Source organism: Alosa pseudoharengus, unplaced genomic scaffold (genome assembly GCF_046254945.1).
Source record: "Alosa pseudoharengus isolate Yale_2024_CS ecotype anadromous, Long Island Sound unplaced genomic scaffold, YU_APseudo_1.1 YU_APseudo_1.1_scf_11, whole genome shotgun sequence".
Lineage (NCBI taxonomy): Eukaryota > Metazoa > Chordata > Actinopteri > Clupeiformes > Clupeidae > Alosa > Alosa pseudoharengus.
In genome coordinates this window covers 29,118,180-29,140,679 of record NW_027468576.1, presented here as the reverse complement: position 1 = coordinate 29,140,679, position 22,500 = coordinate 29,118,180, and the positions used below count along the sequence as shown (strand labels likewise).

General features: G+C 49.5%; 1 protein-coding gene across 1 annotated transcript in view; it reads right to left on the bottom strand.

Moving 5' to 3' along the window:
* fbn3 (fibrillin 3) overlaps nt 1-22,500 on the bottom strand; it is a gene marked incomplete in the record, with an annotated part of 63,593 nt that overhangs the window by 25,806 nt on the left and 15,287 nt on the right. The window contains 18 exon segments of the mRNA XM_076278749.1: nt 1-228; nt 601-726; nt 907-957; nt 1,214-1,351; nt 2,327-2,446; nt 2,673-2,798; nt 3,009-3,134; nt 3,387-3,440; nt 4,049-4,324; nt 4,537-4,659; nt 4,932-5,057; nt 5,265-5,384; nt 5,927-6,070; nt 6,290-6,499; nt 8,382-8,534; nt 12,753-12,878; nt 16,810-16,935; nt 19,156-19,353. Coding sequence (XP_076134864.1) covers nt 1-228; nt 601-726; nt 907-957; nt 1,214-1,351; nt 2,327-2,446; nt 2,673-2,798; nt 3,009-3,134; nt 3,387-3,440; nt 4,049-4,324; nt 4,537-4,659; nt 4,932-5,057; nt 5,265-5,384; nt 5,927-6,070; nt 6,290-6,499; nt 8,382-8,534; nt 12,753-12,878; nt 16,810-16,935; nt 19,156-19,353 — 2,571 coding nt within the window.

The following is a 22,500-nucleotide window of genomic DNA, read 5'->3' as shown; positions in this document are numbered from 1 at the left end:
CTTTGTAGAAGGGTCTGCCGGTCAGGATGTCTCCGCGGTTGGCGAAGCCGGGCCCACGGGGGCAGATGGCCTTGTACTCTGGGGAGCCCGTCTTGGGGCACTCCTCACAGTCCACGCCCCAGGCCGAGCCCACGGAGCAGCAGCACATGTCCACGCGGTATCGCCCTGGCAACGGCTCGACACACTCGTCCTCGTCCCATTTCAGGTAGCACTGCTCGCTTCGCATGTCTGTACACACACACACACACACACACACACACACACACACAAGCAAATCATTCAGCTCAATTATACAACACAATATGCTCGCATATAGCACAGTACACTCAAATGCATATGCACTGAGAGACCATACTGGACTTTTATAATGCCATCAGTCACCCATGTTCTCAGAAAAAAGCTCTCAGACTGTGTGCATACAGCCCAAACAGCCAAAGAGGCATCTCCCTTGCACACCTGTGCAAGACTTTGGTCTCACATGTTCGTGTTGTTTAAGGAACTTTATGTACTATGTAGGAAGTTTGGCATCCTCCATCTGTACTTTTATGCATGTGTGTGTGTGTGTGTGTGTGTTGGGGTGGGGGCAGTTGTGTCTCGTACCCACACAGGTCCTTCCACTTCCGTCCAGCGTCAGGCCCTCCGAGCACTCGCAGCGGAATGAGCCATGCGTGTTCACACAGCGGCCATTGACACACACCCCGGGGAACACCTCGCATTCGTTTATATCTAGGGAACAGAGGGAGGAGAGAGAGAGAGAGAGAGAAAGAGAGAGAGAGAGAAGATGAGACCTTTTTTTGCATTTTTCTGGAATGGAAGTCATTTGGTTCAGACGGAGACAGATTCTCTGAGCAAATTGAAAGCAGCAGGCGGTGCTGGAGTGATACTGAGAGAGCGGTCACACTGTACCTTCACACACCAGGCCCTTCATACGGGCCAGACCTTTGGTGCAGGCTGTGTCTGTGGAGAGGAGAGAGGGGATATTAGTGGGATAGCAAGTATGTGTCTTTTGGACATATGTGAATGCATACTGTACTGAATGCTGAATATTGTGTGTGTATTTGTGTGTGTGTGTGTATGTATGTGTGTGTGTGTGTGTGTGTGTGTGTGTGTGTGTGTGTGTGTGTGTGTGTGTGTGTGTGTGTGTGTGTGTATATGTGTATATGTGTGTGTGTGCAGTGGACTATTACTGTGTGTGCTCTCCATTGCGACTCACCGACTTCACAGGGTTCACAAGGACTCCCCCAGGCAGCCCCTAGAGTGGAACAGCACTCGGACTTCAGCGTTGCCCCGTTGATGTTGACCTCACAGCGGCCGTCCTGGATGTTCAGCCAGCAGGTGCCCTTCATGCTGTCTGTGGTTCAGGGCCAGGCAGGAAGGAGCCAGACCAGACAGACACACCCAAACACACACACACACACACACACACACACACACACACACACACACACACACACACACACACACACACACACAGACACACACACACACACACACACACACACACACAGACACACACACACAAACACAGATTTATCCAAACAACATAGGGAGGTGCCACACACAAACCATATCATTAATGCAAATTAGATTAAACACTAGTATAAACATGGTCTGTCTGAGCACTCTCTCCCGATGCAGAACTAGAGTGGCTCTGCTCACTAATAAAGGAATGTTTATACTCGAGGTATTTAGTCAGAACCAAGTGTCCTCACACAGCCTATTGCATGTGAGAGAGACAGAGAGAGTGATTCACGCATCACTGATTTTAATCATAGGCAAATGTATTCCTCACGGAAAACAGCCCTCGATGACAGACAACCCGAGTTAAGAAAATAAGGAGGGGAAATATGAATTGCAATCTGCGTGCCAAATGGATCACATAACCACAAAGAGATGTGCGTTAATGTCAATGCACAGTAATGTCTGCACAACGTCAAAGCTATATACGGGGAAGGGGGGGGGGGCGAAGGAATCTCTGGACTCGGAGTGATGAGGAGAAATCCCATGTTGTTTACTCAGTGAGTCACCAGACGGCAGAGATGAGATCTGCAGATGATTGCCTGAGATGTGAGCGGGGTGAGCGGCCAGGCCAGGCCTGCCACGACCACGAGGCGTGTTTATACTGCACCAGCGTAAACCTCCCTGAACCTCCGTGAACTCAACGCCGGCCGGACGCCAAACCCGGAGTTTGCACTCAGCCCCGTATAATAACACTGGCCTGGACTCTGGCACTCTCTGGGGCTTGAGGAGGACGGTGGTGGGTGGTGGGCATGGCATGGCACTGTGTAATGGAGCAGGCGCTGGCATGGGCGATCCCTTTACTTACCGACGCAGACGGTGTTGGTCGAGTCCAGCTTGCTGCCGTGGGAGCACTCGCAAACGAAAGAGCCGGCGTTGTTGCGGCAGACGCCGTTGACACAGGGATTGGACTCGCATTCGTCGATATCTGAAACGGAGAGAGAAAAGTCGGTATGTGACGTCTCCACATCTGGCTGTCTGAAGTCCAGCCAGAAATAAATGAAAGATGAAAGCAGTATTAATGACTATTAAAAAGTCTGGACATTGTGGACAAAGGAGATTGCATCATATGGCTACACTTAACATTCCCCTAGACGACCAACTGTAGTTAATAGAGTGTGACTTGAGGCTGATCAGCTCAGAGTGGAAGTCACCTTCGCAGGTCTCCGAGTCCGGCTTGAAGACGTAGCCTTTGGGACAGGAGCATGTGTAGCTGCCAGGGGTGTTCCGACACAGGCCGTTGTCACACAGCAGGCGGTTGACCAGACACTCGTTAATATCTGCGGGGGGAAAGGCATTCACTTTCATCAGTGCAAAACACGCGCACGCGCACAACCAAAAAAGGCCCAGTGACTACTACTACCTCTGGACGTGAGAGGAAAGGAGAGAGACAGTCAAAACATTCAGAGCTGTTTGTGGTTTGGGCACGGCGCCTGCTGGACAGCAGCGGTACCCGCGCGCTATGGAGCCGGCCTGCCGGAGACACTCACCCACGCAGTTCTTCCCGCTGGAGTCGGGCTCGTAGCCGCTGTTGCAGATGCAGCGATAACTTCCACGCAGGTTCTCGCAGATGCCATTCTGGCAGATGTCGGGGTCCAGGCCACACTCGTTGATATCTGAAAGTGGAAAACAGAACAACATCAGTGTGATGCTCAGGAGGGATCTGGACTCATGTGTCACTGTGTAGCTCTCTCGATGCAGGCTAGAACTAAACGCTGAGGTCAGTTTTATGAAATCGCTCGTAAATTCCCAGGGAAAGGAAGAGGGAGACTGTTTCATGTCAGCGTAACGAATCGTAATGGCAGGGTGTATTTTAAAAGCAGGGGCTCATAGCTGTTTCGCCACGGCGGCGTTCCAACTGTACTCACCTCGTCCGTCGGCCGTGATCCCGATCCCGCTGCTGCACACTGCCAGGAATTCCGCTGGGAAGAGCAAGGGCCAGCACCAGGGCCAGAGAACAATCAGTTCAGCCGAATCCAAACATCGACTTCTCAAACACCAGCGAGCAGCCTCCTCAAAGTGGTAACACTAGCGTCCCACTGGTCTGCCCTCCACGCAACCAGACAACAATATTATCTTTGGGTTCATGAAAGCTGCTATGAGCAATGATAGCTGCTTTTTTGCTAACTTCCACCAGACTTTGCCATCACAGAAGTCCATCCTATCCCTTCACTGTGCTTTATACATAACAAATAATGGACAGGCTGGGATTTATCCCTGTCCTCTTAGACTTGCTTACAGAGCCCAGTAGGGTCTCAGAAATGTTTATCTTTGTGTGCCTGTTTTGGTATTTCTGAAGAACTCCAGAGTGAAGGACACATAGTGGACGCTTTGTCTGAAGCTCAAATTCATTACTCATTATTATGTGATGACTCATGATTGAAAGGGGAAATAAACGTCCCTATAGTGGGAGGTCCATCTCCCGATACTATGAAGTACTATGAGATGACCTTCTTATACAGTATGTTAGGTACTATAAGATGACCCTCCATATCTAAATGTAGTTGTATGATGCCATTGAGATGGTTACCGGAGTTGCGGGCTGGGCACGGCTGGCAGGGCTCTCCGAAGCCGTGCTCAGGGCTGGCACAGCAGCACTCAGACTTGGTGACGGCGCCGGGGAAGGGCCGTGAGCAGGTGCCCATCTTGATGGCGCCGTAGCAGGTGGTGCGCATGTGGGTGTCCACGCACACGCGGCCGTCCACATCTACGGCCAGGCCCGGAGGACACTCGCAGCGGAAGGAGCCCTCGGAGTTGATGCAGCGGCCGTTCATGCAGATCCCTGGCGTCTGACACTCATCAATATCTGTGAAGAGGGCAAAGGGCTCGTTCAGTACTCCAATCCCTCTACAGAGGGCACCATTATGTGTGATTATGAAAAGGACGGAGGCCCATTAGGGACAATGATGTGTACATATAGTATGTGAACGGGGCATTAAGGTACAACAAAGGAGCAAATGTACTGTGTGTCTGCTGGTGCTGTCTGTTACAAAAGTCTACTGTAATCTACTGTAATACCTATGCAATAGCGCCCACTAGCTGCCAGGGTGAAACCAGGCTTGCAGATGCACTTGAAGCTGCCGTCTTCATTGATGCACATGCCGTTCAGGCACATATTAGTGGTCGCACACTCATCATGGTCTGAGAGAGAGAGAGAAAGAGTTGAGAGTTAGCAGGACTCACTTGTGGAAGTACGCTTTCCCTCAGTGGTTTCTGAGGCCGTCAGGAAGCATTAGCCTGTGGCATGGCAGACTTCTGTAAGTCAGCTCAGATTACCTTCAGTTGCCTGGGAATCTCAGATATGTTTGGGGAACAACTATGTGAAACTGGCAGGAGTTGTTGTTTCTGGCCTTTTTGTGGAGATTGAGGCTGTGTTCAGATGGAAACTCAGCTGTCGAGCTACTATCACTCACCAATGCAATTCTTCTCGTCAGGGGTGAGCTCAAAACCAGCGTTGCAGATGCACTGGAAGCTTCCGTCAGTGTTGACACAGCGCCCGTTACGGCACATGACTCCATTTACGATGCACTCGTCAATGTCTATGACAGAAGAAGGTGAGAAGAGGGGATTTGCAAATGGGGTACATGTTTAATGTGCTTGTGAACAACAACTGCATACAGCATTTAATAGTGTAGAGTAGGAGGACAGACTTACACTTATTTTAGAATATAATGATACACACACACACACAATCATAAAAAAACACTCTCAGGGCTACCTAGCCATTGAGTTAGGTGAGGACCTACCGATGCAGGCCTGTTTGGTGGGGGTGCCCTGGTATCCCTCGAGACACTTGCAGTGGTACGATCCTTGTGTGTTCACACAGTCTCCGTTCACACAGGGACTGCTGATACACTCATCCACATCTGCAGGTGAACAAAGAGATCCTCGTATGAACTGATAGGAGGGGTATTTTTCAGATCAAATCAACAGTGCTTTCACCATGTTCTCACTCTGAGAGGAAGGTGCCCTGACTTGTCTTAAGATGGCAGCAGAGTGTTACAATCCAGAGGGGTCCTGGGCTCTACCACTCAGAACAACGGGGAGTGACCACGTGTGAGGGAGTTTTACGCATGCCTAATAAACCCACAGGATGTGGGTCACATCAATTGAATGCCACCTACTGAGAGGTGACCACACACTGAGCTGTCTGGGCTCGCTACTTCTGTCATACGTCTGAAAAACATGGAACACGGCTAAGACAACATGCCACAGCTCACAGCTGAGGGGCTAGCATACACGATAGGCATGAATAATATTTGTAGTGCTGTGCTATGTTTACTCAGAATTACCTGTAGGAATTCTGTACACTTCAGACTCAATAATTATGACAAAAACAATAACCAACAGAGTCCTTTTATGGGTGTTTATCATTGGGGTTTCATGAGACTGGGTTTAGGGGTCGTACCGATACACTCTCCGCGGACGTCCTGTCGGTAGCCCATGTTGCACTCGCAGCGGTAGCTGGTGGGTGTGGGTATACAGCGTCCGTTCAGGCACAGGTTGGTGAAGTGCTTACACACATCGATGGTCTCGTTCACTTTCACAGTGTCTAGAAAGAACACATACGTACCATCCAATGCAGTCAGTGGTATTACTGATAAAGGACCACAGAGGTGGTGACTTGGCAGTAAATGAAAATAATGCCATTTAAAGCCAATAATGGTAAATAATGCCAGTCAACGACCAACTGACTTTAACTGACATTAATGACAATAGCCAACCAGAATAGCACCCGTTATCCAGTGGTTTGTGTAAAAGATGCACTCACCGATGTCTGGGAATCCATTACCGTTGCCGCCATTGCCACCACCATTGCCACCACCGTTGCCCCCGTTGCCACCGTTGCCCCCGTTGACCTTGTAGCCGTTGTAGCCATGGCCACCGTTTCCACCTCCACCGTTAGGGTAGACTCCACCGTTGGGGTAACCTCCTCCATTGGCATATGGCAGGCCCTGGATGCACAGGCGCCTGAACTCATCTGCTCAGGGAGAGAGGGAGAGAGAGAGAGAGAGAGACATGGGGAAAAGAAAGAAAGATCCAGGACAGAAGAGTCAGGACAGAATGAGAGAGGAGAACAGAGGAGAGGAGAAAAGGAAATGAAAGAAAGAAAGGAAGAAAGAAAGAAAGAAAGAAAGAAAGAAAGAAAGAAAGAAAGAAAAAAACATTACTAGGTCTGCATTGACATGCTTCCAGCTCTGTCACCAATCTGAGGAAATGACATCCATGTAAAATGAACCACACAAAAGCGTGCCGACCGAAATCTAATGAGAAGCATTTTTCCACTGTCCTCAGACCTCCGCAGAGAAGGCCTGTAAACCTTCTCATGAACCAACAACCACATGCGCTGGCACACACATACACGCGCAGGCTGGACACCACCAGCACACCCATTTATCATGTGAACTGGTCCAGCCATGGAGCCAAGAGCGGAGTCATCTGGGAAGGAGGTGCGCTGTGTCCACCACCCAAACACGGGGGGTGGAGAGGACACGCAAGTAAGATGGAAGACCTAAAGCTGCCCTACACGGACCCCTCATTTCCATCTTGCTTAAAACCCCATCAGGAGCAGCCAGGAGGAGTTATCATTTTTTAAAAGGCATGACATCACCTCCTCCTCCACCTGGCCTTTGCCCCACGTTAACACATTCCGGTGGTCTCTGGCAAGTCGGGACAGGGTGATCAGGACTAATGACCCTCACCGGAGGCCAAAACTAATGACTGGCCAGTAATGTCACTCACTTTTCAGGAAAAAGCTGTACTCTCGAGATGTCATGGCAGGCACAAACACAATCCTGTGATCACGGGCAGACTTTTTTTTCACTTTTACAGACTAATTGATGGACGAAGGTCTTCTAGTCAAAGTCATAAATCTTGTAAAAAATGTAAGGAGCTTGGACAGCAGTAATTGAAAATGCCATCGTGTTCTGGTCATCATATGACTCACTTTGGTAGTACACGGTCTGGTAGTAAGGCCACTAAAGATGCAGTGCAGTAGAACTCCCATATCCGCTAAGTTAACAACCACCGTTTCAGTTGTCCAGGGTTTACCTCGGCCTCAAAAATATATTAAGTGGAAAATTCCATTTGTAAGTTCAATTCATAAAAATCATGTCACTTGGAGTACCCTTTCCACACTGTCGAGCTGAATATGTGTCTAATGTCGTTAAGCACATCTCATTTAAATTTTTCATGTACAAAGGACATATCAAAGGGACATAAACATGAGATAAGAGGGCTAGGACATGATGAAAGGCAGGAAGGAAGGTTAGTGTAAAGATACACATTTTGAGTATGAGATATTTTTCATTGCTCCATCATTCGTGAAGGGTAAAGCAAGAATGTCACAATCCTGTTCTTTCAAACGTACACAAAAAAAAACAAGTGATCCCCACTATCAACAGTTTTGGCTATCCGCTGTACTTCTTAAGAGTGTATTCCCCACAGGTTGTTACTGTATCTGTTGAAAGCTACAGTATAAAGAGAAACATAAAGATCTACTGAGCTGTGAATGCCTATGATGCTTTCTGGGAACATCTGAAGCACACAGCAAATATAATGATAATGAGAACAGATTACAACAAGGATTTTGGAATATAATCACCTTAATGGCCTTCATAACCTTATATTCCTCTAATCTAATTTAGTGTACAGGGAGAGCTTTGCCTGAAGGGGGAAGTGCTTGCTTGAAGCATACCAAGAGTGCAATAAGTTCACTTTCACACAGAATACCATTGTGTTGGTTGGCCCATTTTAGACGTCTTATGAGGAAGCCAAGTACACTACCTACACAGTATGCTCAATTTCTATGAGGCATACTTCTGTGTACTGTTAATATCCGGTTTGATATGAGTGTTACTCACCGGTTCCCCGTACGGGGCAGACCTCAGAGAGGTGTCCGGCTGCCCAGCAGCGGCCCAGGTCACAACAGCACTGCATCTTGGTGTACTGGCCACTCAGCTCCCCAGCACAGCGTCCACTGGCCATCGCCGAGAAACACATGCCCAGACGCTGGTCTGCAATAGGGAGAGAGAGAGAGAGAGAGAGAGAGAGAGAGAGGGGAAGAGATGAAGATAGAGGAAGAGAGGAAGAGAGTGAAACAAACAGGTGTGTAAGCATACAATAACAGATTAAACATATTCCATAATCAGAAGGAAAAAGGCGAGCATGAATCTGTGTGTGTGTGTGTGTGTGTGTGTGTGTGTTTGGATGTGTGTTTGTGAGTGGGAGAAAGGTTTTCTGAGAGAATGAGAGAACATAATGGCCCACATTCATCATGTGCTCCTGAGGGTCAGGGAGGTCAAGCCAAATGACATTAGCAACCACACTCACTGCAAGTACACCTCCAGGCACCTTTAACTGCTGTCTGCGCTGGCGGCCTGTTATTTTTTATACAGTATACACTCAGTCCTTTACAAGCTGCTCAGAGGTGACATGGTTGTGGGGAGAGTTCAGAAAGCCGCTATTAAAGGCTACTGACGTGTCCAGTGTCCCAGCTATAATTCAAACCTTTATTTCGTTTCTTTCTTACCCTCCTGGTGAACATGGCAGGCCTGAGAAGGTAGCCTGAGAGGAAGTTAATTTATGAGGTGGTAGCTGTAAAGGTTGTAAGGCCCTTGGAGATCCAAAGGGCACCGCACTCAAATGGAGTTGTTCACTACGGCTCCCTAGGCCAAGGTCAATGAGTTGGGTCAGCTCAGAGTGTGGTGGGAGACTTTGAGACGTGTGTGTGTGTGTGTGTGAGAGAGAGAGAGCACAAATGTGAGAAAGAGAGAGAGAGAGAGAGAGAAAGAGAGGGAGAATGTGTGTGTGTGTGTGTGTGTGTGTGGAGGGGGGTGTTGGCGTTGGTGTTGTATACGTACACCATGCATATGAAAGTGAAGAAGGATTTGGGGGGGAGGGGCAGCACAAGTCGATTAACTTCGCTAATGAGGCAGCAGTCTGGAATTAAACTGTTCCATGTGGAGCAATCCTGGCCAATTATATCAGACATGAGAAGCCGCTGGGGTGGAGGGTACAGCTCCGGACCCTCGCTGGCACCCTGGCTCTCCCACTGCAGCAGCCCAGCTGGGGGCAGAGCTCAGGGTGGCGTGGGGGTGGGGGTGGCTGGTGGTGGGAGTGTGGAGGGAGGGTGTTAGTGGGGGAGAGGCAGGCGGGAGGGCTTGGAGGGACGCTGATGGAGATGATGAGTTAAATTGGAAACAGACCTCGAGTGCACACGCACGAATACACGCACACACGCACACACACCCGCACGCACGCACGCACACACGCACGCACGCACACACACACACACACATTAATTTACTCACACACACACACACACACACACGCACACACACACGCACGCACGCACACACGCACACACACACACAGGCTCATGCTCTCATTTTGCAAGATTTTTTACAGACTGGGCTTTCACTGTGCGACAGGGCATTAGGGCTGATTAGCGTCGGACCCAACAGCTCCCTCCGGAACGGTTCGCCACGCTAGGAGCAGAACCGACCCAGCGGCAGGCTCCCAAAAAATCAGCCCAGCCGACATTCCAAGAGAGAGAGAGAGAGAGAGAGAGAAAGAGAGAGTTTGGTGGGGGCACTGGAGGAAGGGGGGATTTAATCAAGAAATGTGGGCCAGGTCAGGGGGGATGAGGGGCTTCAATGCTCAACTGAGTGAAATCTCTAGAAGAGAGGGAAGTAGGGAGGGAGAGAGAGAGAGAGAGAAAAGAGCATATGTAGAAGAGAAGTGGTTCCCACAGGCGCCCGCTCCAGTAGAGAATATATGGAGGACGTGTCAACGTGTCACACGGGTCGAACTTCTGCGCTCACTTTACTTTTTTCCAGGGGACGCCCGAAAGTTCACAAGGTTACTACACAAGACAGATGGGCAGTCTTAAGTGAGAAATGAACCCAAGGAGAGCAAAAAGGGAGGGAGAGAACATGTGCATGAGAGCAAGCTAGAAAGAGAAAAAGTGTGAAAAAGTGTGTATGTGTGTGTGTGTGTGAGAGAGAGAGAGTGTGAACGAGACAGAGAGAGAGGACTGGCTGGAGAAGAAGAATTGTTGTACAAATAAAACACTTCAAGAAGCAGTGGGAGAGAAATAACTTGACCCCCAGAGACACACAGACAGACACACACACACACACACACACACACACACACACAGATACATACACACACACACACACACACACACACACACACAGTGAATGAGCTAGCTAGACAAAGAAGGAAGAAGCCCATGTGCCAGAATCAACAGTGAGCATCTCTGCCTGGGCTCGGAGGAATGCTGTGTGTATGTGTGTGTGTGTGTGTGTGTGTGTGTGTGTGTGTTGTGAGCAGCTTCTCTCTCTGGGCCCGTCTATGTCTCTCCCTCTGATGAGTGGCTCCACAGAGCCCAGGCCTGGCGGAGCAGAGGAGCCCCAGAGGAACCCCCCAAACACCCCCAAATCTCCAACACCACCCCCACATCTCCAACACCACCCCCAAATCTCCCACACCACCCCCACATCTCCCACACCACCCCCACATCTCCAACACCACCCCCAAATCTCCCACACCACCCCCACATCTCCCACACCACCCCCACATCTCCAACACCACCCCCACATCTCCCACACCACCCCTACATCTCCAACACCACCCCCACATCTCCAACACCACCCCCAAATCTCCAACACACTCATCACCCCCATCACCTCCAACATATGCATTAAGCACTCCTTCAGCATCGGAGTGAGAGAGGGAGAGGAGGGTGGTCTCTTCTATGGATCCCTACTTTTATCTGCGTCTAGCTATTTTACTCACTTCAGTTCACTGTTGCTCTGTCTGTTCTCAGAATCGTTCTCTCTATCCTTTCTGTCTCTCTTCTTTGCTATCTCTCTTTCTCTCTCTCTCTCTAACTCACTCGCTGTCTTCCTCACTATATCTCTTCCTCACTATCTCTATCTTTCTCTCTCTCTCATTCACTCTCTCTCTCTCTCTCTCTCTTCCTTACTATCTCTCTCTATTTTTCTCTCTCTTCCTCACTATCTCTCTCTTTCTGTCCTCTCCTCTAGTGTAACTGTCCCCCCGTCTGTGTCAACTTTCATTTGTTGTCATGATGATGTCGGCTCAGCGCCCACCCCACCCCACCCCACCCAATCCGGCTCTAATCACTCCCAGATGCGTTTACCTTGACGCTGAGCAATCTGGCACGAGCCAACAGAACGCCCTTGTCAGATCCGTGTCGACTGCATTCAGTCTTCATTTCCATTTTACACCCCACCACCAACCACCCTCCATGCCCCCACAACCCCCCTCACCGCCCCAACCCCATCCCTAAACTCCAGCTCTCTTCCTGCCAACAGACAACAAACAAGCGGAGTGAAGATTTCCCCCAGATGGAATGGAAAACGGGTGTCCTGCCAAAGCGAAAACAATGACACACACTGACCCGTAAGAGATTGAGCAGCACGACTGACACACACACACACACACACACACACACACACACACACACACACACACACACACACACATACTTACTCTCCCTCTCTCTTTCTCTTTCTAGGATGCCTTGGCACAGAACTTTTCAATTAGTGCTCTATTCTGCCATTAAGTTCTTGACCAGACATGTCTGATTCAGCCTCAGTAGACACCACCTTATTGTGTATCCGTCCCATCCCCTCCAAAAAAAATGGGGAAACCTATCCTAGGTTCCATCGTGGCCTAGGCCTCTGAAATGTGTGTCTGCACACGTTCCACACCTGGGTGCATTTTTGGCAGATGTCTTGGCTGAGTCAGAGGGTTGCCGCTAAGCTAAACGCTGCTATCAGCTCCGACTGGGCCACGTGCCTGAGCATGCACACGCCAGGAAGGCAGGCAGGTGGGGGGAGATGTGTGTGTGTGTGTGTGTGGGGGGGGGGGGGTGCTCTTCACAGATCACCATCCCAGATGTTTGCCCTCTCACGATCAAGGACTGGGTGTCTAGCCAGGTAGCCAGAGGGAAAGAGAGCGAAAGAGAGAGAGGGAGAGGGAGAGAGAGAGAGAGAGGGAGAGGGAGAGAGAGAGAGAGGGAGAAGGAGAGATGGAGAGGAAAAGGGAGAGAGAGAGAGAGGAGAGAGAGAGAGAGGGAGAAGGAGAAAGGGAGAGGGAGGGAGAGAGAGAGAGAGAGAGAGAGGGATGGAGGAGGGTAGAGGGGGGGGGGTTGGTTGGGTAGGGTGGTCACTGGGGAGAAGGTGGTGGAGGTTACTTACCGACACATCTGGAGCCGTCTGAAGAGGTGATGTAGCCGCGTGGACAGGTGCAGACATAGCTGCCCACTGTATTGGTGCAGTCGCCTCCGTTGCACACGCCAGGGATGGTGGCACACTCGTCAATGTCTGAAACCCCCAAAGAAAACACGGCGTGTCTGAGTCATAACGTAGACTAAATGAGAGAGTCACTGGCACAAACAGAGGGCATTTTTCATCCTGTGAGTCGAAACTTCTGTGACCAATTATTTCATTTGCCAGTTCGATGTAAACACACCGGATTTTGGCATTTTTGTGCTAATAAGAGCAGGAGTTGAAACAAGGACAAAGGGGGTTTTGGACGTCCTCCTGGACTTGTCTGACCATGAAATCTGTACACTGACAGAGATGGAGGGCTGTTAGGTTAAGTTACACATACACAGGTTTTGGCACACGGGCTGCTCCCTTTCAAACAAAAGCAGTATGGATGTGTTTTACGGTGTTCGGCAATTAGCCGCGTCTGTCAGGCGGCATCTCGGAGGATTACGCGAGGCGGTCCGCGCCACGCTGGGGCTTTTAACAGCGCCAGGTGGAAAGTGTACCACCCCCCCCTCCCCCTCTCCTTCACCCGCTCGCTAGCACCATGCTAGCACTTCATCAAAGTACAGCCCAGCGGCAGTCAGCCCAAAAACTAGACGTGCGCGTCAGCAGTAAAGTGGGGCAACTTGGCACCGCAAGCCCTCGGTGCCACGCGGCGTTGAAAAAAGAACCCTGGCGACCCACCCCACTCTGGCCATATGACGTTGAACCCTGAATCGATGTTCCAGCCGGGTGAGCGTTTTTAATGACGTGCTATGCTTATTTATACACCCATGCAATTACATTTTGCCCAGTAAAATTATACAGCGTAGGGGCTCCATAAGGCGTAGTGTGTAAATCTGGACGTGTGTGGGGTGTGGTTGCGGCCCCATTCCTCTCCCGGTGTGCCGGCAGCTTGAGGAGTGAGTTTTGGTTATGATGCACCCAGCGGGAGCTAAAGAGGGTGTGATGCCTCCATGCTGACTATTGTCCAACTGCTGCAACACACCAAAAAACCCCAACACTCTCACTCTTAGCACTCCAGTCTAGTCATAAAACTACAGGCAGATAAATGTGGTGTCAGCATTCCATACGCTCAGGCCCAGACTTTACACAGAACAGACGCGCAACTGTATTTGGAAGGAAATAACTGCCATATGGATTAATGGCCACTGTTTGCTCATGTGTGTGTGTGTGTGTGTGGTGTATGTGTGTGTGTGTGTGTGCGTGGTTTGTGTGAAGTTTTAAAACTACAGGGAGGTCCATGTATGTTACACAAACGCTATCACAGCTCTTCGACCTCCCACCCAAAGTGCTCCTTTGTTCGAATGTGAACAGCTGGTCTCGTGCCAGAGCGCTGTATTTATGTTAAGCGGACGGAAGAATCTTCCATTTATTTTAAAGACGATGTGAACAGGCTGGGCAACATAAGGACATGAGACATGTTAAGAGCACACGAAGCCCTGCCGCCGGACGTGATATATGGACAACGGGAGCAGCGGAGAACAGGAGTGTAGCATGTTCACCCGTGCTCTTTGGCAACACCTCGTCCAGATAAATCTATGGGCTCAAAGTGAAGGGAGTGGGAGATTGCCCTGCAGCCTGAGGTAATAAAGCCAGTCTACTAACTACTCCCACCACCCCCCGCCACACACACACACACTAACACACTCACACACTCACTCACACAATCACTTACTCACTTCCAAGCACCTTCACTCACACAAACTCACACAAACACACACACACACACACACAAAAACACACCCACACACGCGCGCACACACACACACACACACACACACACACACACACACACACACACACACACGCGCGCGCACACACACACACAAATACTGCTGAGTCTGGTCCATCCTCTGGCCCCAGGCCACAGTCTCCAATAGCCCTTTAATTACCTCACCCACCCCAGCCTACAGCCTCCCCTCCTCAAAGCCTTAAAGGCCACAGGGCACCCCTTCTGTTATGTCCGGCCACTGAGCTTTTAGTTTACCGTCAGTAAAAAGCACAATCAGGCCTTTTCTCCATTAGACGGCGGGGGGGGGGGAGTGCAAACAGACGCCGCACACGACTGTGTCATTAAAGGATCTGCCAGGTATTGCACTCTCACCCCATTCAACCTTGTGGGAGCATTGGTGTGTGTGTGTGTGTGTGTGTGTGTGTGTGTGTGTGTGCTGCACAGACACCAGCCTCTGTTGCCGCTGAATTGCCTCACTCATCAGCTCATCATTGAGAGGCAGGCCGTGCTCATGAGCTAATAACACACAGTTGGTGGGGTTGGTGTTTGTGGGGGTGAACTGCACCCTGGGGCTTCACACACATTAAGAGCTGCGCTGTCAGCACTGTTCATCTGGGGCAACTATCGCCCCTTGGGCCATGGGGTTTCTCCGGGACGAAACAAAACGCAAACTAGGAGGAGGTTGGAAAGTCCTAAAAATGAGCTTGTTTTCTTAGGAGAATAAGGTTCAATACACGTGATTAGCATTTAGCACAGGCCTGGAGAGCTTTCCATTAACTTTCACTGAAGCGAGGGAGGCCAGGCTAATTGTGTTTTCTTAGTTTAAATGACTTGATTATATCTGTCTCTGGGCTCATAGGGCTAAGAGGTACGCAAGACTCATCTGGGTGCAGAGACAAGACAAGCACGATGAGAACTCACCTTTCATCTGCCCTGAGCACGTTGGCACTGCACCACTTGACTGATCAACACTTATTTTAGCTGGGTAGGGCTGCGCACCCACTGCCCCCCACCCCACCACTGCCCATCTCCCCAAAGAGGAGGCCCTGGTCCAAGACCCACAGGCTCAGCTTCGCTGTGTGTCCCGGCCGGCCTGTTTTCACTCTGCATTGTTTGAATTCCACCCAGTCAACACAAAGTAATGCGACCCAGCGCTCAGCTCAGGTCCCGCGTCTGAAAAACATCAGGCCCCGAGTGCCGGACCTCTCCAAACGAGGGGCTTTCTGCACGTGCCAGTTTAAGAAGCCAGAGGATATTGGGTATTCAGCTATTCAAAACAAACAAGATAGGATGTCAGTGTTGGCTTGGCACCCGGTGCTGTAGGACCACTCCTTGTTTCGTCAGCAAGGCCTTGAGTGGGCGCTGAGAGGAATCCTGGTTTTCCCCCAGATAGGTCACTGGTTTATCTCCAAACATAAGCTACGGTCTTGTAGCTTTCATGAGAGCATGGTACCGACTAGTCTAAATCATATTTACACCAATTTTAACCAACCATTTAGTAAACAAAGGATCATTTTTACCAATGCCGCAGAGAGTTATTGTAAGTTCATGCCATAGCCAAGAAGTGGCTATTTTTTACTACTTTTATTGTTTCTCTGAGCTGTATGTACAGTTAATAACACAAAAGGCTCTAATATAAATGACTTGCAAAGTCACTCAGTGACCAAAGGGTCTTGTGCATGAACTAAAGCTGTGGCATATGGGAGTGCTGAGTCTGTGCTTAGGATCTTATTCATGGGATTCATGCATTTAGTTTAGACTGGTGATTAAATTAGCTTTAGCAAGACTTCAGACTTTACATTAAAATTGGGGCCCCAAGGCTTTCTTACTTAAGTTTTTTTTTTTTTTTTTTTAAGTGAATCTTGGTTTGTAACTGCCTGTCTGCTACTTTAAACAAGACAATCTTAATCTGGGAGACTGACATTTGTTCAAGGTCAATTGTGTGCAATACTGCACAAATAGGGAGCACTTAAACAGAGAACTCGGTTTCCCATGAACCTAAACCTGGATCCTATGGAGACCGCGTAATGCTGCATGGAGTCCCTGAAACAGTTCATGTGCTGGAACAATGCCTAACGTTATGTGGTCAGCCACAGGAAGCACATGCTGTATGCATGTACTGTGCGTCTTTTCCCTGCAATGAGTCCCTTTGGATAGTAGCATAACCTACAAAATGAAATGATGCTTTCAGAAAGTTATCACGGAGTGGTTGTAGTGCACGTTGCCTCTGGCGTCCCGGTGACTTACCCTCACACTTCTGGCTGGTGTCACTCTGGCGGTGGCCTGCGGGACATTTACACTCATAGGAGCCCACAGTGTTAATGCAGTTGCCTCCAGCACACAGGCCTGGGATGGCCTGGCACTCGTCCACATCTAATGGAGAGAGAGAGAGAGAGAGAGAGAGAGATGGAAAGAGTGAGAGAAAGAGAGAGAGAGTGAGAGAGGGGATGAGATGAGACAAGTATAGACAATAGGTTCAACATATACAGGATATACCAGAGCGTCCCAGACTCCTACCAAGACAAATGAGATGCTTTCACAGTAATACTGGACATACGGTGTGGGGAACAGCTGGCAAGAAGCTGGAGAGAATGATGGAGAACGTTTGGTTAGCTTGTCTCAACGAGGGGAGAAAGCTACGTCCACCCCAAGTGGGATTATAGGGCTGTTTAAAGTGTAATGTAAAATTAAACTACCCTGTCCAGATTGTTTTAAAATGATGGCCAAATGATTGGTCACAGAGGAAAATAGCAAATGCATCCATCTCACAAGACGGCTGTTCATTGCTTCAGTGATAAATGCACTCAGTGCTCTGTGGAGCATTGGGGTTGAACGTTCTCCCATCTCCAGTGGACGTCCACGACTCTCCTGTTGCTTTATGAGGAAGACGGACATTTATCACCCCCTCTTTGTGTCTCTTCACACATTTACACTTCATTAGTGCATGGGTGTGCCCCTGCGACAGCGTTTCCTTCATGTGCATTTGGCAGACCTCACTAGTCCATGTCCAGTTAGTCACGACTCCTGCCATGCATTCTCTGAGTGCACAAAACACTGCATTTGCTAATGATAGAGTGACTGTAAAAACATGGGGTTCTGTGCACAAATGGAGTAAGATCATGGCAGAACTTGAGTTTTTCCTCTAGCGGTTACAACGCTGTTGGCCAGACTGTGTAGCCTTGCTGGCAACCCTCCACATTCGCTCCCACTGCAGCCCATGTAATAGATGTGAGCTCATGCTGTTATGTGTCGGGGTGTCATGCAAAACACGCATGCGGCCGGAGGAATCTATTACCCCCGGCCCCTGGTACCTGACTGCCCTCTTTGTTTCTCGCATCTGACAGGGGGACAGTTGGCATGCGTCAGCGCTTGTTCTACTATGCCAATCTCCACACCCCTCGGTCTGGTTCTAATCAGCCCAACAGTTCACTGTTATTCTTTTTTTTCAACAAGAAAGAAAGAAAGAAAGAAAAAAAGAAAAACAACATGGCAAAAACAGGCTGTGCTTTCTAGGTTTGCCAAAACCTCCAAGCCAAGAACATTTCAAAATGCCCAGCAACGCAATTTTCAGACCCCTCGCGCGCTTTGTTCTGCCCCCACCCCTGCTCCTCTGGCTGGCGTTTCTTCTCTCCTCTTAGCAGGCGCGGGGTATGCAAGCGCATAGCATTATCTGTTGACTGACTGAGAGGAAACATATGAGCCGTTCGCTCTCCCTCCGACGGGTCTCTCTGATGTAGCGTCCGCTTTCAGACGGGAAACTGATGGAATGAGAGTTCACCGCCTCGTCGGCCGCTCTGATCGTGAGCATCAGACAGGAACCTAAAACTGTGAGCTGCGGTCAGTGTGGAACCGAGGGGGTGTCGGTGTGGAGCGCGAAATGCTGTCAGAGAGTAGAGGGTGGAATCCAGGCCTTTCCGCATAACTGCAGGCGAAGCAATCAGCAACGTCAATATTTCCCTCAATTGTCTTGTCTGTCCGAGTCCCTCAAATAACCCCAAATAATGGCTGAAGCTTTGCTTTCAGCTGATGACCATCAGAAAAAAGGACACCAGGACAAGCGGGACAATATCAGCGGGGGCAAGAATGTGGAGTATCTACACATTCCCTTGAAATAACATTCTTCGTCTTCAGGACAGCATGGGCCAGCCCCAGACAGTGCCGGCCATTATCTCCTACCGAAACCCTCTAACGTGGGAAGGAGTTCCACATTGCTGAGCGGTGACGAGCTCCATTTACCTAAGTGAGGCTGTGACCTCCCTCACATGCGCGCCATATATTGATACTCCCTTTACTGCTTAGTCTGGCCAGCCATTAGGGAGCCTTGTGCAAATGCACGAGCCAGACAATGGGGGGAGAAAGGCTCATATTTGCACAGACACTGGCCTGTAGCTGGAATGTTGATGCAGGCGAGGTGAAGTGCAGTTCATCGGGCCCCCAGGGGACTCAGATGTTGTCCCTGAGCCGCGTTCAGGCGGCAGCGGCAAGGGTGGATTTTTTTCAGGGAGGGGGGTGGGGGGGGTAGGGTCCCCTGTGGATCTGTATCGGGGTGAGGATGAATGATGGGGGGGGGGGGGGGTGAGCACTCTTACTCACCCTGACATGCTCCGCTGCGGATATTGGGGATGAAGCCGCGGCGACAGGGGTGCGGCTGGGACGGGCACATCTCGCACGGGTGACCCCAGGCGCGGCCGATGGTGGCACAGCAGAGCGTCTTGGTGCACACAATGCCACTCAGCTGACCCTGGCACATCTGGTTGTTGACCTGCAGGAAGCAGGGGCCCGTCCGGTAGTCTGTAAGAGAGACAGAGAGAACGACGGAGAAAGAGGGGACATGAGGTATGTGGAAAGAAAGAAAGAGAGAGAGAAAACAAAAAAAACAAAGGGAGAAGGAGAGGTAATGAGAGAGAAACATGGGAAAATTCTCCTTTCTCTACTCATTCACCGTTAGATTTACTGTCATGTATAAAATAATTGCACAAAAAAAACCCAGTGTAATTTACGTGCCTCAAATAACCCCTGCAGGAGTTCCTGTTGCTCTAATTTTTTGTGATCACATTCCTGCACTGTTTGCTGCTATGCATTCCAAGTTTGAATTTTGGTCTGAAAAAGCGTGGACAGTGGGTTTACTTCTTGCCTGTCTAATAGGATAACTACATAATAGGAGCCTGTTTGCAAGTCACCATCAATAACGACCTTTCCCATGAAAAACCCATTTTAGTCTCTGGTTTTCCATACTGAGCGATTCACTCGAGTCAAACAGACTCTGCTGGAAGTATCATCACTATTTTGACAGAACAAGGTTGCATGTGGAAACAAAAATAATGGGACATAGTGTCTCTAGCAGGTTCTACCCCAGTGACCACCTTGCTGTTCTATTTGTCCGTAAATATGACTTAATCTCGTTAAGCGCACTTCACAAATCAAACACAATGACCTCATGCTGAGGCCAGTCAAGCAACACAAGGGCCAGTCAATCGCACATAATACAACTCAGAGCACCCACAGCACCCTACTGTGTGATTGAGGTCTAATTAACTACAATAGCGCAGCCAAGTGCAATATAGCTTTATTAATATATATCACTGGACTAGATCAAATTGCACGGCTTGCCAACTCCGGCAATTAAATATTACCATGGGAAACGATTCGCACGCCCTGGCCTAAAAGGAGACAGCCGTGTCTTTCATGTAGCGGTGTCTATGGCATTTTATTATTACTTTGTGGGAATGAATGGTAAATTACACTCATCCCAGAAGAAAACAGAGGCCGGGAGGAAGAAAGTAGGTCAGGCGAGTACAGACTGGGGTGAGGAAGGACGCCCCCTGTCCTTCTCCCTGCTACAGTCCCCCTCTCCGCTCCTCCGCTCCTGCATGCACCCCTGACCCTGACAATTCTTCGTGGACAATTTGAGTCGTGGAATGCGAGTCGCCTCCAAGGCTCGGCAACCCGCAGCATACATCCTATACACATCTGGGATTGATTAATCATGTCTGCTCGGGACCGAGGCGGAGGAGGAAGGACCTCAAGCCCAGATGTGTCCATCCAAGTCCCAATCTCTGATCACCGCCAGCGTCTTTTTTTTTTTGTTTTTATTCCTCCACACCGCTGCTCCTCTTCATGCTCTCAGAGACTCCACTCACACTGTCCCATCAAGCTATGACAATTGTGTAGACAGGTCTGGCAGACAGGTCATTATTTCCCATCCATCATATCTCAATGGGGTGGGTTTCTTTGATCCATTGAGCAATAGCTGAGCAACAGAAACTCAACCGTGATCAGGGCAAAGCAACACTGTGCAATCACTTTTTTTCCCCTCCCTCTCTCTCACTCTCTCTTCATTTTTCACCTTAATTGCTGATATGAACTTGGCCCAGTGGAGGCCGGAGGAAGTCGTTCATGCGGAAGGAATCGGTGAGAAAGCTCGACTGCAGGAGAGCGTTTTTTGGGAGGCGCTCCAGCCTTGCACCGACAGCACCGCTTTGATGTTGCGGAGGGGGGCCCTTGCAACTCGAGCGTCGGATCGCGGCCTTGGCAAAAATCGTTCAGGAGCCCGTGAGCCTCGCTTCTCTCCCGCACGGCGAGCCAAGTTCAGCAAGGACCGTCTGTGTGTGCAGCTCACGCCGGAGGGAAAACACTGCAGCGTACGAGAGAGGGGCCAAACTAAAGACTGGAGGCATCACCCAGCACTTTTAATGGACTGAATAACACAGCACATGTAGAGCTAGGGCCCCCTGGCTGGTAAGGTGACAGCCCTCACAAATAAAGACCTTTGGAGTATGAGAAGCATGTGGTCGGTTTGGGCAGAGACTTTCTAATGAGGAGACACAGCACTCAAAAAACCCTCCATAGAAATGCATGGGGTTAGTTTGTAACGCCAAAATGGCAGTTTGACACCTATCCCACCCCTTCCACGGCAAAACGTCGACATGTGAATACATTGAGCCAATCATGTAGTGTGTTGTGAATACATTGAGCCAATAATGTGGTGTGTTGTGAAGATATCATGCCAATCATGTGTTTTGATCTCACTACTGGAGCAAGATTGGTGTCGTGAAGCCTTGTGCACGCGCATTTCTGCCGAAATAGATGCCCGATAAGTGCCCAAAAAGCGTTGCATTATGGCCGCCGAGCGCCTAAAAGGACTTTGGTTTGGGTCTCAAAATGTTGAGTGTTTGTGCTCTGTTACAGTATGTCTAATTTTGACTTGAATTTTGAAAAGCTAAGCAGCACTGGAGGCCTGTGAGAGAATGCAAAATGGGATGTCAGAACTCAGCCCTTCCATCAATAAACAATTTTCGGGCCGTTGTGTGTGTAAATGCTGCATTGTGCTCTCACACTGGGAAAGTAGGCTAAGTGAGTTGGCAAGTCTTTGTCTGCATGATATCACAGCGGCCAAACGTGATGTGTTGCTATTGTGAGGATTGTTCTCCAAGAAAGAGACGATGAAAAATCAGCACGGTGATAGAGTGTGCCTAATCTTGTCTGGAATGCTCTTCCTTTGAGGAAACAGAGCAGAACCCAGATGAATTGTCAGCAGGGGAGAGGGTTGAGTCTGACCCATATTTATTCTATAGTCAATGATGGGGAAAACCGCTCTAATGTGAGCCAAACTTTAAGCGATAAATCAGCTCACAATGAGCATAAAGAAACACTGATGAAAAATATAATCTAAGCGACTCAAGCAGCTTGTTAAAAAAAGGTCAGCGTGCTCTCCTGACAACGAGGTCAAAAAAGACACCCCTGCTTTCCTGTCAAGAGGTTTGATATTTCCTGAATGGAAAAGCTGCAGGCTTTTTTGTGACTTACAGTAATTTTCAGATAGCACAGTTACAGTAAATAGCCCACTCCGCACCTCCTCATTCTCCACCTCTCATCCAGCTGGCCCTCACAGGACTCCTCCAGGCCCAGGTCCAACCATTCTTGCGTCCGTTTCAGCGG